The sequence below is a fragment of the Ranitomeya variabilis genome, chromosome 2 (genome assembly GCF_051348905.1).
Source record: "Ranitomeya variabilis isolate aRanVar5 chromosome 2, aRanVar5.hap1, whole genome shotgun sequence".
NCBI lineage: Eukaryota > Metazoa > Chordata > Amphibia > Anura > Dendrobatidae > Ranitomeya > Ranitomeya variabilis.
This window is the reverse complement of record NC_135233.1, coordinates 424,785,599-424,804,029: the sequence shown is the minus strand read 5'-3', so window position 1 is coordinate 424,804,029 and position 18,431 is coordinate 424,785,599. Positions and strand designations below refer to the sequence as shown.

Genomic DNA, 18,431 nt, shown 5'->3' with positions numbered 1-18,431 from the left:
TTGTAAGAATTGGCCCGGTCACTAAGGGGTCAACATTCGTAGCCGGTCTTTAGCACTGGTTACACCCATCTTGGCTGATCATTCACAAGGACCACGAGTCGCTCCTGTTTATATCGTCCCAGTTCTGTTCATGCAAAAATGAGGATGTTTCCATTCACTGCCTGCAATCAGCTACAAGGAGCCGCTATTCCTGATGCTGCGACGGTTGGACCCATCTGTATAACACAATTATATAAAGTGGGCGGGGCTTAGTGGGAGGGGTGGAGTCTGCAGCAGTTTAATTAATGTAATATAATTGACGCCAGGAACTTGACAAATTATCCGACGCTGAGGCGCAGCGCCGAACAGTCCGGCTGACCACACAGCACATCTACAGAGAAATCGGCCACTCCGATTGTGAGAACATAGAAAATATTACACTTTATTTTACAAAAATGACTAAATACAGATATAAAGAGGAAGCGTGGAGCAGAGCGGCGCTAGCTTCTCCGGAGGCCGAGCAGATGCGATGTGGAGTCTCCCAGCTTCTGAAAGTAGAAGTCGAGTTTGTCACGGAGCTTGTCCCGTAGCTGTGGTGGAAACGGAGGAAGACATTATTGGTGCACACATAGAGCCATGGTGGCTGGGCTCAGACTAATCCCTCACAGTCCATATCATATCCCCCTTCCATCCCTCGGGCCCCGGCAGCTCCAGGGTTTATACCCCCATATGACCACGGTGTGAAGCCCGGATTACATCACCATGAATGGCACCACTATTGGTCACCACGGTCATCTGATGTGAAACCTCACCATAAAGGAGTCCAGGAGCGTGTGGAGGACAAGCTGTCGTATTACCGGTTCTCGTCCTTACATGTCAATCATCCCAGTATCACCAGGCGGCACAGACTTAGAATGGGGCCTATCGGGGCATCCGCCAACAACGGGGCCTATCGGGGCATCCGCCAACAACGGGGCCTATCGGGGCATCCGCCAACAACGGGGCCTATCGGGGCATCCGCCAACAACGGGGCCTATCGGGGCATCCGCCAACAACGGGGCCTATCGGGTCATCCGCCAACAACGGGGCCTATCGGGGCATCCGCCAACAACGGGGCCTATCGGGGCATCCGCCAACAACGGGGCCTATCGGGGCATCCGGTAAGAATGGAGGCAGAATGTGCAGGGACTAATGGGGACAAGTCGTATACTCTGAGGATATACTGCCCCCCCCCCCCCCCCGAGCACCACACTCCCGTGTGACGGTGACTGCGGCTCTTACCTCGCTGTTTAGCCGACTGTTATTCTCTTCCAGTGCTTGCAGTAGGTGATCGATGGAGGAATACGGAAGCCAAACCAAAGGAGACAAGGCGGACAGAGGAGACTATTGAGAAGTATACGAGATGGAAAACATTAAAAATCATGGCAGCTTTCCTCCGAAAACAGCGCCATCTTAGTCTACAGGTTGTGTCAGGTATTACAGCTCATCTACAAGGGAATGTTTTCCTAATTCTGGACGATCCCTTTAACAAATTGTGCCTCATGTAGATAATGTACGGGTTACATGGGATTATCTACCACAAGAGTTTTTCCGCTGTGTGATACGATTCAACAATCTGAAGTCTCCGTCCTGAGTCTGACGCCGGCTCCAGAGCTCGGGCCTTCATCCTCCAAGTACGGCCCACGAGGTTTTTACCAGCTACGGGTGACCCGAACACCACACCCTCGTATGTACTGTATATACTAGACTGTGGAGTTTGGACCTAAGTGACTATTGGGGCAGCAAAGTGGCTCAGTGGTTAGCATGCAGCGGTCAGTGGTTAGCATTGTAGCTTTGCAGAACTGGGTTCCTGGATTTAAATCCCACCAAGGACAACATGTACAAGCAGTTTGTATGCTCTCCCCATGTTCTGTTTTCTCTCGCACTCCACAGACATAGGGAATGTAGCTTGTGAGCCCCGATGGGGACTGTGATGTCGTCTGTACAGCGGTGGAATTCATGGTGCCATATAGATGAATCCACACGCACCTCTATTCCAAAATCCTTGTGTCCTTTCCCTAGGATGGCATCTACGTATTCCAGCACGAGCTCGGCCGCCTCTTCCAGGAGATCGTACTTCAGGTAAAGTCGCAGTAATTCTGCCGCGTCCACCTCCTGTAATAGAGAAACCCCCGAATAGTGCCATGGTGTCTGGGGGAGCGGGGCCCACACACCGTTCCTGGGGCCACAGTCACGTCCCACCAGTACAAACCTTATAACTGATTGTTAACCAGCTGGGCAGCGGGATCCTGTGAGAAAGCAGCTTGTCAATCACGCAGCGATGGTAGCGGCGGTTCTGCGACGGGTGTTTCTCCAGGTAGGAGATCAGTAACCTCCATGCTTCATCTGTGGCGCTGGAAGAAAGGGAGAAACAAGAAGATCAGTATCCGAGATCTAAACTATGGCTTAAAGGGAATGTGTCAGCAGATTTCACCCCCAAACGCTATGTCCATGAAGCTTTAAAAAAACAAATCCAGCGAAACCTTCACATGCAACCATCCGTTACCGAGAAAACAGCATTGAACTGACATGCAAATGAGTCTGAAGTGCTTCCGATGCATGGAAGCACTTAAGCTTCATTCCCCGCCCGGCTCCGCCTCCTGCTGCCTGACTGACAGCTCCATTACTGTGTGACCTCAAAGGATGTCAGATGCAACGGCGCTGGGAAGTGCTCCTGTGCACCAAAAGCACCTCGGCCTCATTTGCATATTTATTCACCTGTTGACAGACCGTCTTGGGAAAGATGTGGCTGGATTTTTCTATGAAAGAGCTACATGTGGATAGAAGTTGTCCGTGGGGTAAAATTATGCCAATAGATTCCCTGTAAATGGATAAAGGTCTGTCCACACGGGGAATATTCTGCCGATTTTCCAGGGTATTAAGGAACAGTGACAATTTTATTAAAGGGAACCTGTCACCCCCCCCCCCCCCAGGCGTTTGAAACTAAAAGAGCCACCTTGTGCAGCAGTAATGCTGCATTCTGACAAGGTGGCTCTTTTAGTTCTGGGTGCTGTAACTGCCGAAATAATCAGTTTTGTAATTTGTCCTAAATACCTTTTTCAGGCCTGGAGGCAGGTCTTTCCCCCCTGCTACAGACGCCACATAGCCGTCACTCAAATCTTCTTGGCACCGGGCACCGCCTCCTCAGCGCGGTTTTGAAATGAGCCGGCGCCTGCGCTCTTTTCCCCTGCCTGGTGCAGGCACAGTGAGCGCTGCCCGTCTGTCCTCATATGCAGTCTAGCTGACTGAGCCTGTGCGGCCGCCCTGCCTGTGAATAAATCAGAAGACACTGTGGGGCTGGGATTCACAGGCAGGGCGGCCGCACAGGCGCAGTCAGCTAGACTGCATATTAGGAAAGACTGGCAGCGCTCACTGTGCCTGCACCAGGCATGACAAAAGAGCGCAGGCACCGGCTCATTTCAAAACAGCGCTGAGGAGGCGGTGCCCGGTGCCAAGAAGATGTGAGTGACGGCTGTGTGGCGTCTGCAGCAGGGGGGAAAGGCCTGCCTCCAGGACTGAAGAAAGGTATTTAGGACAAATTACAAATGGATTATTTCTGCAGTTACAGCACCCAGAACTAAAAGAGCCACCTTGTCAGAATGCAGCATTACTGCTGCACAAGGTGGCTCTTTTAGTTTCAAACGCCTGGGGGGGGGGGGGGGTGGTGGTGACAGGTTCCCTTTAAACTTGTTCCCGTTGCTGAGTAATAAAAATAAAAAAAAGTCAGTAGATGTGCGGCGTGACATTTTATCCGCAGATTTCGCTCATTGCACAGGACGCACTCGGCACAGGAATCCGGGGTATTTCTTGACACTACAGGTTTTCTTTGGAAAGTTTGCGGCCTTTCAGTCCTGTGTGGACGTCCCCTTCAGTCCATGAACTGGGGGCTTTCATCTGTAATAAGAAGGTCCCTGAAGTTCTGTTTTCAGGAGTTTCTACCTTCCAGGGATCGTTCACAATATAATGTGCCGATTCTGCAGATTTGCCGCAGACTTCGCTCTGTGCACCGTGGGAATATTTCACAGGACGGGGTGTAAAATCCGCTCAGTTTACGCAGCAAGTGGATAAGATCTCATAATATCACCGCAGTGGAAACATTACATGTGACCGTACCCTACAAGTATTGAGCAATGGCTCTGCCAAGACAAATTACGGAGATTCATTTTCCCTTTTGCGACTAGGACAGACCCCTAGGACAGACCCTTTACCTCGATTCTTTGGTGGTCACCAATGACAAGATCTGATTTTCTGCCAACCATTGCCAAGCTTCCGCCTGCGCAGCCTGTCCGCCATTCTGTAACCTGATGCATCTGACAGTAAGAGACAAACGTCACCAACACACTGCGTGCCTGACACACTGAAACACATCAACAGCTCTCTGTCTTACTTGTAGGTCAGTCCATCAAATACGGGTATGAGCGGGAGTCCGAAGGTTTGGCAGAGTGAGATCGCAGTATCAAACAAGCCGACTTGCACCAGCAGAGACACCATCTCTTCAGCAGACGCGCTTCCTGCAATCAAGACAAAGGAAATCACGTTTCTGCCAAAATCTTACACTGGAGACATTACGGACGGCGAGAAATGGGACGTAACACATGGAAGGGGTCAGGGTCATAGAGCGGAGGCTGCTGGAGGAAATGTGCAGCGTAATGGACGGACGGGGTCGGTCCTATATAGTGGAGGCTGCTGGAGGAAATGTGCCGCGTAATGGACGGACGGGGTCATAGAGCGGAGGCTACTGGAGGAAATGTGCCGTGTAATGGACGGATGGGGTCGGTCCTATATAGCGGAGACTGCTGGAAGAAATGTGCTGCGTAATGGACGGACGGGGTCGGTCCTATATAGCGGAGGCTGCTGGAGGAAATGTGCCGTGTAATGGACGAACGGGTCGGTCCTATATAGCGGAGGCTGCTGGAGGAAATGTGATGCGTAATGGACGGACGGGGTCGGGGTCATAGAGCGCAGTCTGCTGGAAGAAATATGCCGCATAATGGACGGACGGGGTCGGTCCTATATAGCGGAGGCTGCTGGAAAAAATTTGACGTGTAATGGACAGACAGGGTCGGGGTCATAGAGCGGAGGCTGATGGAGGAAATGTGCCGTGTAATGGAGGGACGAGGTCGGGGTCATAGAGCGGAGGCTGCTGGAGGAAATGTGCCGTGTAATGGACGGACGGGGTCGGTCCTGTATAGCGGAGGCTGCTGGAAGAAATGTGCCGCGTAATGGACGGACGGGGTCGGACCTATATAGCGGAGGCTGCTGGAGGAAATGTGACGTGTAATGGAGGGTCGGGGTCATAGAGCGGAGGACTCTGTTGTAGCTAATACAGGACGGATCTCTATAATATAACCCTATGAAATGATGGGGACTGTAGTCCAGGAGCCGATGTTAGTCCTCCCGAATCTGCACTTTTATTCCTGCCCTTCAGTTTCACAAAGGCCGATTATGTCTCCGAGTCCTCGGCCTTCCTCTGCACATTTATTATGGAGACTTACCGGCTACTGCGGCCACATTATTATCTTGCCGAGCCAAGGTTAGCCGTGCCCGGGACAGGACGTATTCCTTCTCCAAATCCCGCAGCTCCAGAATCTCCACCCGACTTCCAGCTGGTGAATGCAGGACGGCCATGAGCGATGTTCCAGGGAACGACCAGAGCATTTGTGATAACTGGAGAACACACTTACCGGGAACGGACAAGGACTCGCCTTCGTGGTTGCGTTTCGGAGACGCTCCCGGACGCTCATACTAGAAATAAAGGAAAATGCATCATGTCGTCAAGAGTGAAATCACGGGAAGAGTCGGCCATTTACAAAGACATACTGATAGGGAATTTAGATTGTGAGCCCCAACGGGGACAGCGACGATAATGTGTGCAACCTGTAAAGCGCTGCGGAATATGTTAGCGCTATATAAAAATAAAGATTATTATTATTATTTACTGCAGCAGTGATGCTGAAAGATCCTTGAAGGCGTCTATAGAAAACACTGGTAGAAGAAATCCAGGACTTAAAGGGATTTTCTGCAATTAAACCTTTTTTTTGTTAATTAACCCCAAGTGATACGTGAGTCCCATTTTTTCTCTCCTTGAAGTGACCAGTTACATCTGGATGCATGGCTGCTTCTTACTACATTGCGGCTTCACTCACACAACGACCCCCCGAGACCATAGGTTGTGTCTTGTACTGCAATACCACAGACAGACAACGGACAAGGGTGGAGCTATTTCTGAACACAGCAGCCATATTTTCTAATCCTGGACGTAAATTACTTTTATTTTCTCTTTTCTTCTTTATTTATCGGTGGCTAGAAGTTGCGCTTGTTACGCCCCCTTGTGTTCTGTTCCTATGCCTATCAGAACGTCCACCTTTTTGCAGTGTCCCTGTCTGTAGGAATCGCTCCTACAGCCATGTGCACACTATGATCGATTACTGGGCACGTGCGACCACCGGCGCAGAGCGCTCGGCATATAGACCCACACAACACCAGGGGGCGCCAGTGCAAGTTTATAAAAGATGTTTCTAGATGTAGAAGTTTATCAATCTGGATCATGCAAAATAAATTTCTCTGGTTATGCGGGGTCTCAATGTAAATTAAAGGGGCTTTCTTATCTCAGTCACCGATGGGAATATGTCAAGTGTTCAGAGTTACAGACACATCGGCTGGAGCCCATCTACTTACAGAAATAGCATTGCACGACCAGCTCAGCCATTTCTACAGCTCTGACCCCTGCGGCAGCTGCATCCAGACAGATCGTTCATGGCTTGGACCCCTAATATCTGTCTAAGGGTTGAGGCTGCAGACACGGCTGAGCCGGCTATGCTGCGCTGGATCTGTGACTCTTAATGAAGAGTATGGTAAATGGCATATTATAGCATCCTGCAATAAACGGTGTTCTAATTAATGGCACTATAATAAATGGCAAAATAATAAATGGCGCTATAATAAATGGTGTTATAATAAATGGCGATATAATAATAAATGGCATACACTTGTGCTTACTGATATTCCTGTGAGACAAGAACCCACCCACAGACAGGAAAACCCCTGTAAGTACAAGTTTCTTTACCACTGCCCCCGACGCCGGCTGCACAATCCAGGCGTACTCGGGCCGTATAAGCTGCAGACAGTTCAGACACGCCAGGTACGCATTCACTTGCTTCTGAAGACCTTTAAGGGTCCGGACCTCTCTGCCAAGACGCATGCCGTACTCGAACATCACGGTGCCGGCTGAGGAAGGAGACAACGACATTCAGCAGAGAAGGAAATCATCACAGGAGGAACGGAGATCACTAGAGGGGACAATCCCAAATACGAGTGTGCCTCCCCCGTGTGCAAAGACAAACTAAATACTGCTCTACTAAATGGCGACAGTGTGGAGCCAATCATTAGTACAGAGGCTCAGAGTGGCTCATGCCGGCAACTTAGCACCTGGATAGTCTGCAGCGGTGGCAACATGTCAGTGCAGCAGACAATACACCGGGGGCAGCAGTGGAGATTCAGCGCTGGACCAGGGGAGAGGGAGTATAGCGGAGGGGCTTCACGACACGCACACATTTCCAGGAGGAATAACAGGAGTTGCACACTGTACGGTCCTAAAATCAGCAGCTCCAGAGTTTCTAATACAATCTTACTAAAACTAAGATCAGAAGGGTAAGACCCCAGATACCTTTCCGGTAGTTGTGCCGATGAATATGGAAAGCATACAGGAGCTCGTAGTAATTATGGGTCAGCAGATCCACGGCTCGAGCCCGAGCTTCAATGATGCTCACAACCTGAGGGAGACACAGCAATGATAGACCAGCCGGCTCAGTAAGACGACGATGGCTCTGGCCGGGCGACGCTCACCTCACTCTGTAAATTCACGTAAGGGAATTCCACAAGTTCCTGGAGCTGAGAACGTTCACACAGGACTATGACCAGCTGCCGAAGGCAATCCAACTGTCTGCAAAACGGGAGGACGGGGGTGAGGAACCAAGCAGCCCCCAATAATCCGGCGCTCCAGACCGCAAGTAAACGGGCACCTACTCTGGCTAAGTGAGGGTTAACAAGTGGGCTCACTGTGATGTTTCTGCCCATTGCCATTTCCTGCCGTGCCTTTAATCCATTCCCAACCATTGAAATGCATGTACGTTACAGGCCAGGAGCGGGTGTACGGAGCGGCTTATGAGCAGGGCCTGACACAAAAAGGAGACGCTTCCATCCTCCATTTGGCCCTGTATGGAGCATACGCTGGGGTCTAAGGCTCAGAGTGTACACTGAGCGTCATGAGTATTTTTCCCAGGAACATATCTATGAGCTGCCGGCCCTCCGCCCCACGCCGCGGGCTGCCGGCCCTCTGCCCCACGCCGCGGGCTGCCGGCCCTCCGCCCCACGCCACCAACCCTTCGCCTCGAGCCGCCGGCCCTCCGCCCCACGCCACGAGCTGCCAGCCTTCCGCCCCGAGTTGCCGGCCTTCCGCCCCACGCCACGAGCCGCCGGCCCTCCGCCCCACGCCACGAGCCGCCGTCCCTCCGTCCCACCTGCTGTGATCGGGAATAAGCGTGAGAGCGTCATACGCCCGGCTGTTGTGTCCCAAATCCAAGTAATACTTGAAGATGCGAGTCCTCAAAGTCGCCTACAATCAGAAGACATCTAGTCACTCACCAAAAAAAAATCATGGAAATATAAAGGAGGACACGAGAGCTTGTACATGGTATTACCTGACTTTTCAGGTCATCCGCCGTCTCTGAAATGGCCAATGTGGCTAATTGAATCACCAGCTCCGGCAAACCCGCACCTTCGAGGAGACGCAGCACCTGGGAATAAAGGCAACAGCTCACTACAGGCAGAATACGGATCATCATACAGCGGACACAAATGGCGGAGGGGAAGGAATCGCTCATGTTACTGTGGACTCTACAAAGTTGGGTTTTATTTCCACACAATTCACAGAATCGTCAGCCATCCTGGATTGTAAATCATGGCAAATCCCAGGACAAGCTATGGCACGCTCACCGCCCTGCCAGCATCGGCACAGCCGGGTGATATGTGGTCATGTAATACATGGAAATACACCATTAATAGCTGCCGATGGTTCGCTGGGTTGAATCCTCAGCCCTCGGGATGAATAATCCTCTCACCCGGTTGTAATACTGAAGACGGGCAGAAGATGGAAGGTCTTCCTCATCCACATGAATCAACTTCTCCAGAAAATCCTCCCGCTCCACCTCGGACGCAGCTTTACAGAAGCACTCGAGAGCCTGGAGGGATTGCAGGGTAGAGACATAAGTGCGGAGAATTCAGGGAAGGAAAACATTGCAAAAAGTGTCCCGGTTCCTATCTAAACTTATGATATGAAAAAAAAAATTTATGTCATAAGGTGTTTAAGTGTCATCACTCCTGTCACCCCTGGTCTACAGAGTGGCGCCATTATTCTTCTAGCTTGTACAAGATGCAACCAATAGAGCCCCCAACATGACCACGATGACCGCGCCCCAGCCGTCGCACGTCCTTACCTTGTGTCCTTCACCGGTGACCAGATAGCACTGCCCCATCATAAACAGACAGGAGCCGGCATTGACCTGACACCACGGCTGCAGGAGACACACGTACTCCTGTGGATAGAAGGAGAGACAGGACGAGAGGACAAGAGTGCACATGGCTGCACACGACCCTGTATAACCGCTGACACTGGGAACACTCACTCCAAGGTTCCCGGCAACGGCCATAACGGTGTATTGTACGGTACCTGCAGCTGTGTGTACTGACAGCTCCTCATCAAACACTCGGGGAACAGGAAGCCAGGATTACCGGGCCAGCTAGGAGAGCGACAGGGTTAAGGAGCAGGGAGACAAATCAATGATTGCAGATTTTCCTGCTTTATCGCTGCTGCCTTTCAGATACTGCGCCCCCACGACTATGGGTGGTATCTGGTATTGCAAATCAGCCCTACTGAAGTGAATGGAGCGAAGCTACAAATACCAATCGCATCCCATGGTCAGGGGTTGTGCGGTTTCTGAAAGGAAGTCGCCATGCTTTCTCCAATCCTGGAGAACCACTTTAAAGACACTTGTCTGCTGACCAGGTACTTACAGGGATAGTGCACAGGTGATACATGTCTGATCTATGGGGACGCCACCACCAAACCCTTCACCAAATCCACCGATTCTCCTCATTGCACGACCGTTCAGGAGTCTGAACAGAGCGGAGGCCGAGTGTGAACAGGGACGACTGCATTCACAGTGTGCAGAACTGAGGCGGACAGCAAGTGCAGCTGAAGAGCGGTGGACTCATGGACCGCCGCTTTATTCAGCCTCCGTAGCGGCGTAGTGAGGAGGTGCACTACATATACAAGCATTACATAAGAAGTGCAGGGGATACAGGTGCTGGAGAAGGTACGTGGTGATGTCGGTGATCAGCTGCGCCCAGCTCAGAGGACTGTGCATCTGGGCAGCTCCGTAGCGAGCAAAGATCTGGGACAAGCGTTTTCTCGCCACGTCCTGGAAGAACAACTCCACTATGGTCTGAGGTCCGGAGGCTGCAGAAAACACATATCTCAATGAGAGAGAGAAAAATGATGAGAAAAGCGACTGTCGGGGGGGGGGGGGGAAACTTACTGTACTTGCTCACGGGGGTGCAGGTCTGAGAATCGGAAAGCTCCAGGACCGACAGATGCTGCAGGTTGGAATCCCTGAAAAGGGGGAAAAAGATAAATAAAGCCGGCGACCGCGTGATATGAGGACACAACCATGAATTTATAGCGTAGCGGACACCGGGGCCATCCAGACATCACTGCTGCGACATGTGTAATAAGTGGCTCCAATTATAACATTCACGCAGTTCTATGGCAGAAATCTGGAGATTCAGGACTCGGGGTCTCCGTTTTTACACGTCCGAGGAGCTGCTTGGATCACACTTAGCCACATACAATTTTAAGCATTTTTGCATTAAACTTTATGCTTGGATGAAAACTTTGTAATCTGTTTATACTTTGACAATGTTTAGTTATTGGGGCGGAACGTGACACTTATTTTATAATTCAGGTTTTGGTTTTGTTTGTAAATCGTCCTGCAGTAAAACGGATAATGCGGATGTTTTCCTCAGATTTCCCTGGATTATCATCGATCTAATAAGTATAAGGAAGCCCCCCGACGGGGCGCCAATGGCAGATAAGGTGAAACCGTGGTCAATCGTGTTCAATTAGTGGTGGTGGATCTATCACAGCAGCGAAACACGGCGGATCACCTTTCATGGGGGTCTCACTGATCCTCCCAAGGACCAAGGAAACAGTCGTGGTGATGGAAATGGCTGTGTAATAAATATTTACAATATATACTGCAAAAATGTGATGTGGAGAACTTACAGCGCATCCAGGGGGACCGCGGACGCCACGCACTGACTGCTCCAGCGGATCACGTAGTAGGACAGCAGCATGTTGGCGGTGCGGGGGATATGTTCCTGCTGAGCTTGGAGGAGCTGACCTTCCCCAGCAAACGCCTGTGAGGGGGAGTCAAGTATGAGGATTCATATCAGCACATTTCCCAAAACTTCTGACCAAAATTATCTGAAAAAACGGCAATGATTGTGCACCCTGCAACACCGCGGTATTTTATGGATTTCCCGCATTGGACACTTATCCGTGCACTGGATAGTGGATTTATGGTGGATCAGGGGAGACCCCCAACTGATCATCAGGCTGGGGGTCCACTTTCTGATCACAGAGGAGAGATTGAGCAGCGACCCTGTTGCTCCGGACCCCCTCTCTTCAGTCCCATAGAAGTTGTCTTGAGCAGCCCGGAGAGACCCCCATTCAGTGCTGATCTCAGGGGTCATACAGTAAGAGGGGCTCAGGCGCACTGATCTGACTGTAAATATCATTATTATAAAAACTACATTTTAATCCCATGTATGACATATTTTACAAATATACAAAAAGTGACTCAAAGTTCTGCATCCGACCTCTAGAACCGCAAAAAAACTACAAGTGGGGTCTTTTGCTTCCACATGCACCTAATGATGTTAACAGTGAAAAGCTGCCAATATTTCATTTACAACATGTCTTTTCTATTTCCCATGAAAGCCCTATATGAGAAGACCCCTTTAATAAGAGCACGTCTTACCATATCGCCCATCCTCAACAGCAGGTGCTGCAGGATGAGCAAATCACGGCAAATCAAGAACCGTGTAAGAGAGATCTTGCAGACCGCCTGGCACACGATGCCCGCAGCCGTGGTGCTGCCGTAGAGAGTGGAGAGGTTCATCCGCACATTAAAAGGTTGACCTACAGTGAGAAGACAAAAAATAAATTACTGGACTCCTAGACTTAGGCTGGGGCAACATGGCGACTTTGGCCATGACAAGATGGCTCTGCGTGGCTGTTACATTGCAGCACAGTACAGGTGAATGGGGTCAATTGAGACCTCCTAGGACACTGCGATAAGTCACAAACAATTCAACTGCTTCCGATATATTTGTGCCTTTCTTTTCGTAGTACCCAAGGGGCGCAGAGCGACTCGACCTGTCCTGTATCATTCTGTGCTGCAGCAGCTGCAGAGTGGTCTTCGGGGGCATCACCTGGGCTGTTATTAAGGACACCTTTTCCGAAAATAATTAGTCAAAGGGCTAAACCTTGTAGCGCAAGACTAGTCCCAGTGCCCAGAACTGCCATCATCTAGGACTACGCACCACACTGTGCAGTCACATTAGAACCTCACCAAGGTCCATGGTCTGGTCTATATCCAGAGACGTCTCATAATCCATCTCTCGGAGCAGGTTCCCGATGGCCTGGGTGGGATTTCTGATGTCTTGTAGTTTGTTGTTAATGTCATCCATGATGTTATCACTGAGGAGCAGAAGAGAGGAAACGCTTTTACTTCATGCAGAACCGACCTCCCTCGTTCCTTGCACTAAGATCTGATGGCCGTTCACTGACGTGATAGTAGTCAGTCTGAGTAAACGATCCTGCAGTGTAAAGCATGGAGGCGAGACATCTGGTGTGTCTCAGGCTACCTCAGACGCCAACAGACAAGCACTTACACATCATTTGCAATTAGCTCTTCCAACATTTGCTCTGCAACTCTCTCCGGGGCTTCTTGATGGCAGCATGCCCACTCCATCATATACGCCATGTCCACAGTAATGCTGTCCCCAATCATACGCAGACACTGCATCAAGAAGATTGTGTCACTGGCGAGACCCACATCTGCCAAAAAACAAACAAACAGGTGAAATACAAAATAAAGCATAAAAAAAAAAAAGTCTCTGCATTCAGCTGAATGGCAGCCGGCTTGCTGCACGCTCCGCATAGATGAATGGGACAAGTGCAGCTTGTAAACATCTTAAAGGGGTAACATGTCTGCAGATATCGGCTGCGTCTCGTGTGCAAGCGCCAGGTATTGTGCAAGTGACCGATTCTAGGGTCTAGGACGGGTACATGACACTCAGAAGATATCTGCAGATGTGACGACCACAGTCCCGCTCATCTCACCAAGTGAATGGGGCCGGAGGACCCCCTTTAGCTTTGCTGTAGAGACAACATTCGGTAAGAAGCACTAGTAGGCCATTCAGTCTATGAGGTGCCCACGGGGCTTTTCCACAGACTCTGTACTGGGATGACGTCCATCAATGCCCTCACCATCGGAGATCACGCTTTCGTCCTCTGTCTGTAAATGTTCTGCCGGGAGAAGATACAGATGATCCACTAACGAACAAGGCGCCAAAAACGACAAGAAACCCTGCAAGAGAAAAAGCAAGGAAAAAAAGGCTACAACCTGCAGCAATAACTGGCAGCGCCCCCCGCAGATCGGATTCTGGCAGCTGTACGGATGCTGACCATAGAGAGGTCTGGCAAAGTGTAAAAAAGTAAGAGCGATACCCCGGCGCCTCCTCAGCCCCCGATACCGCGTCCCGTCCTGATTGCTTCTTGTGATCAGGGCAGTGTCGACTGACTGCTTACAGTGGTATCAATGTCAGCCCCCAATACTTCACAGCCAATGTATAGACTGCGATGGGGAAAAAGTCGAGGTCTCCATCCTGCAGTCAGAAAGCCACAATGTCGGAGACCACTTAACTTTGAGAGGCTTCTTAGGAGCTGGTGTTGGGGTAATGACCCACCCTAATCAATGCTTTACGCAGTGCTGGTACCTGAGACTCACCTTTCTGAGCAGACAGACCATGCTGGAGTACGGGTGCACCATGAGGGCGAGCGGGCGAGACAGCTCCTCCTGGTACTGCGAGCAGCAGGTGTAGAATTTAGCCCAGGACTCGGCTTGTAACTGGCGAAACTCATCCTGGTCCATCTCATAATCGGTCACCTGACTGCGCAGCTACGAGGTGTAAAGACAAGATGGCTGCTGTAACCAGAATTACTGCTAGGGGCCGTCACCGCAATCACAACATGTCTGCACAGGTCAGGGATTCAGCTACTTATGGGAGTCCCACAAGTCAGACTTTGAGGACAGGGGGGCAGCGATTGTGCAAATCTATGGGACTGAGCGAGATCAGCAGGCGCCGGACGCTGCTATCACAATCCGTCCTGTACACACACGTGCGACACACTCCTACAGGAGGTCTCACGATCAGCGCGATACACGTTGTAGGACCCCCAGCGATCAGTCACTTAGCACCTTTTTCTAAGGATTACTTAAGGACAAGTAGAATTGAGCCAATGTCTTGAAATTTGTTTTAGGAAGATTCGTTCTAAATTCAATTTGGACAAAGAAAAGTGTCCAGAGGAGAATCTGCCCCAAAAGATGTGAATCATACACCAAGACCTCACCGGACGCCAAAGAGACACAGGGGCAGGAAGGGGTGAAATAATAACTATAGTCACCAGTCCCCAATATGGGGGCCCTCACCTCATCTTCTACCACCTTGGTGACCTCCTCCTTCAGACCCTCCCAGGACAGATCTTGCAGCTTCTCCCTGGAGCCTCGATGATAAATCTGTCAGGAAAAGAACAGTAGATGATATAATCTTAGGGACACGAACTCACGATCCACACATAATCCAGACATCCGTGGGCAAAAACACTCGGGATAACGACTAATAGTGGGAGGACAGGAAGTGATGGCTGCGGAGAATGGAGGGTGCACGTCACGGAGTCCGCGGAAAGGGTGGGAACCACGGGGAGCCACCATACTTCACAGACTTTCACGTGTCCCCCATGTCCAGCGTCATTAGGAATCAGATCTACACCAACCTTTCTTGTCAATAAAAAGGAGCAATGCATCGGGGGCAAATCTGGCGCCTCTATGGGGTTAGTGACTTATGTCATTACATCTAGAGGTGGGTGACTGTGAATTATCAGGGGGAGCCTATGAGGCTGGATGCCAAAATGGACGACCTGCCTCAATATCCGAAATCTTCACATGCCGTGCCCCCCAAGACCAGGCTGGTACCCCACAAAGTGGCCATATCCATAGGACACCAGGAGTCTGGTGTGTTCCATGGAAACAGTGTGATTTCTGTGTAAACTGTATGTTGTAACATATTGTGAGACCTGCTGACCGGCAGCACTAAATGGGTTAATCTTGATCATGTGACCTGCTGGAAAGAGGAAGGCGGCAGATTGCAGGAGATGTTCTCCACCCGACTGCTGGTCTACAAGGGGCCAATAAAGGAGGGTGCGCCAACAGTCTCCATATTGGTAAGGTTCCTACTGCACCTCCAGGAGGAAATGCCGCATCAGGAAGGACACACAGACGACATGTGTCCTACAGAGGTCTGCCCATACGAACCATGAGTGTGAACCTGACCCCCAATTACCGGCATCATTAGTAACGAGACGGATCTTCTCAGGTTATCACTTCTTCATGATTGGGGATTAGTTGCACAAACAACAACCACCATCATCCTCTACATCACCCGTCCTGATGTGGCTGATCTGGGATTCACCATCAGCTTTATGTCCAGGAGTCTCACCGGGTCCGATACGCATCTGGTGCAGCCACAAACTGTGTCCCACTCTTAAAAAATGTGGGACATTGGGCGGCTCCTCGGGACGGAGCTGGACCACCGTGAGGCACATGATAGACCGCCAGGAGCACAAGCTCTGCAGTCCACCACGTGAGGTCACACGGGAGCAATCAATACTGACCCATTCCGTCTAGCAGTGGAGCGCTACCACGCTCTAATCCATACATGACACACGTGGCAGAGGTCATTAGGAGCCATTGTGACCTATAACAGAGGACGACTTGCCTGCAAAGCTTTCAGTAGAGCAGCGATGGTGAATCTTCCAGGGGAGAACAAACATTCCCGATACGTCTCCTAATAGCATGACAAAGAAAAAAAGGAAGAGAGCAAGTCTCTAAACAGCTGATAAATACATGGAGCATCACAAGATCATACAACCTCGGCCCGGTTTCTCCCCTTCTTGGGACCCACACCCGGGGCAGGTCCGCCCCCTCTCAGGACCTCTGCCCCAAAACCCACCTGCTCTACTACAACCCACCCCCTTGGAACCTACGCCCCAGAGCCAGACCACCCAACACTGGAACTGCACCCCAAACATGGCCCACAGCCTTAGGAACTACGCCACGGCACCAGCCCACCCCACCTTGGGTCCTGCACCCCAAACCAGCCCACTCTATCCCCTCCCTCTCAGGACCTGCGCCCCCAAACCCACGCGCTCTACTTCAACACACCCCCAGGGACATGCACCCCACACCTGGCCCACCCCCTTGAGACCTATGCCCTGAAACAAGTTCACCCCCCCCCGGGACCTGCACCCCAACATCTGGCCCACCCCCCTTGGGACCTACGCTCCAGAACCAGTTTGCCCCCTTCGGGACCTTCGACCTACCCCTCCATATCCATTTGCTACCAGGAAGGTCAGTGTGAAGTTGACTTTTAGCACCCTGTCCAGCAAGGTCATTAGATTGGGGACCCCAAGTCTCCTGCCAGGTTCCCTTCAAACATTCCTGACATATCGAAAACCAAACAATCATAACAAATCCTGATTTTAGGTGCTAACAGATCTACAACTAACCCGGGGGTCTTGCTCATCCACAATGTTCAGTTCTTCATCTGGTAACGGGTTGATGAAAACTTGGTTCCACTGCCCAGCCTGATTACTGGAAAACAGAGATTGAGGTCTTATAATAGAAAATAGCAAAACCAGAGAAACTGAAAACTTTTCTGACACCAAAAAGGCTACATAAACCAGCCCCAACTCGAAACCCTCCATTAAAGGGGTGGCTCCATGTGGACATCTCCTTTTAAAACAAGGACCCACAGAATGGTTAGTGGAGCGGCAGCACTAAAAAATGTCACTAATATTGTGTAGCGTCCTCCGCAGCCCCGGGGGCCGCCAGCCTCCGCAGCCTCCCGGGCCCAGTCTTGGCTAATGAAGGATGGCTTTCAGGTGGGTCATAGGATAGTTATAAAAATATTAACCCCCCGTGATACTCACTGCTCAAAATTGATATGTTTGACAACAGTTTGATTTTCATCATCAAGCCACAAAGCCCAAATGTCCGTGGTTGTCAAAGTAAACATGAAATCCACCAGGGGCTCCTAAATGAAAGAGAAGCTCAGAATAGGTTTGTACCCAAAGATGGAGATAAATTTGCAGAAGACCACGGCTTACACTAAGGACACACTGCCAAAAGTAGACAACGGCGCACTGCCCGGCGTGGACTTTGCTTTACCATAGACCCCATTTACTAAATGGCTGCCAACACGGTCTTCTGTTGGCCGTTATCTGGACAGGTGTCTAGGCAACTATCCAGACTGTGGCCATAAACCTCCATATGCACTCAGCCTTACTAACCTGGTTTGAGAATAACGAGGAGACATGATCCAGACAATAGCGATTGCTGTCAGCAGTCACCAACTGGAAGACGCAGAACTGGAAGACAAAGTATTAATTCAGCCTGTAGATAAAAACTTACCACTGGCACTAAAATAAAAACAAAAAAAACCCACTATTAAAGGAACACTGCAAGGAAGTGCAAGTACCTGTCCTTGTCCGGGTGAGTGCAAGTACACGCCAAGATAAAGTCCTATAGACGTTGAATGTGCCAGTCTTAGCTTGTGCCCGACTCCTGGGACATGACGCATTTCTTTGCTGACCGGCACAAATTCCAGCATATCAGATTCCATGAGACAAGACTGGTCCTAGAAAGAGATGACAATGATATCAGCCTTCCTCCATCCCTTCACACCAGCAATGTGACCGGCGCGGACATCACTTACCTTATAAGACCACATGCGCAGTTTATGATCCTGACACAGAGCAAAGATGAACGCATCGTTTTCAAGGCAGTGAACAGCGAGACTCACGGGAAGATGAGCGGGGTCCTGCTCCCCTCTATAGCCACAAAAATAAAAATAAGTGGCTTTATCGATCGTGATACAAATCACTTAACAAATCCTGCACAACGAGCGGCACTAGGATCCAGGGACTGTCACATCTGTCCTCATTTTTCAGG

The 18,431-nt window shown here is 50.5% G+C and overlaps 1 protein-coding gene across 1 annotated transcript in view; it reads right to left on the bottom strand.

Annotated features, from left to right (window-relative positions):
* Positions 1–394: 394 nt before the first annotated feature.
* The window catches only part of NUP160 (nucleoporin 160), a 39,276-nt gene continuing 21,239 nt past the window's right edge, over positions 395–18,431 (bottom strand). Inside the window, exons 6-36 of the mRNA XM_077286676.1 lie at positions 18,196–18,310; positions 17,959–18,117; positions 17,771–17,848; positions 17,411–17,514; positions 16,988–17,072; positions 16,198–16,266; positions 14,853–14,939; positions 14,151–14,321; positions 13,631–13,730; positions 13,033–13,198; positions 12,711–12,838; positions 12,117–12,277; positions 11,360–11,493; positions 10,614–10,687; positions 10,378–10,534; positions 9,746–9,815; positions 9,513–9,611; positions 9,138–9,257; positions 8,718–8,813; positions 8,538–8,632; positions 7,864–7,960; positions 7,685–7,790; positions 7,085–7,245; positions 5,703–5,763; positions 5,514–5,624; positions 4,406–4,529; positions 4,227–4,328; positions 2,231–2,372; positions 2,008–2,133; positions 1,261–1,362; positions 395–569 (exon numbers count right to left, since the gene is read on the bottom strand). Coding sequence (XP_077142791.1) covers positions 480–569; positions 1,261–1,362; positions 2,008–2,133; positions 2,231–2,372; positions 4,227–4,328; positions 4,406–4,529; positions 5,514–5,624; positions 5,703–5,763; positions 7,085–7,245; positions 7,685–7,790; positions 7,864–7,960; positions 8,538–8,632; positions 8,718–8,813; positions 9,138–9,257; positions 9,513–9,611; positions 9,746–9,815; positions 10,378–10,534; positions 10,614–10,687; positions 11,360–11,493; positions 12,117–12,277; positions 12,711–12,838; positions 13,033–13,198; positions 13,631–13,730; positions 14,151–14,321; positions 14,853–14,939; positions 16,198–16,266; positions 16,988–17,072; positions 17,411–17,514; positions 17,771–17,848; positions 17,959–18,117; positions 18,196–18,310 — 3,490 coding nt within the window. The 3' untranslated portion in view covers positions 395–479. The remainder of the gene's footprint in view (positions 570–1,260; positions 1,363–2,007; positions 2,134–2,230; positions 2,373–4,226; positions 4,329–4,405; positions 4,530–5,513; positions 5,625–5,702; positions 5,764–7,084; positions 7,246–7,684; positions 7,791–7,863; positions 7,961–8,537; positions 8,633–8,717; positions 8,814–9,137; positions 9,258–9,512; positions 9,612–9,745; positions 9,816–10,377; positions 10,535–10,613; positions 10,688–11,359; positions 11,494–12,116; positions 12,278–12,710; positions 12,839–13,032; positions 13,199–13,630; positions 13,731–14,150; positions 14,322–14,852; positions 14,940–16,197; positions 16,267–16,987; positions 17,073–17,410; positions 17,515–17,770; positions 17,849–17,958; positions 18,118–18,195; positions 18,311–18,431) is intronic.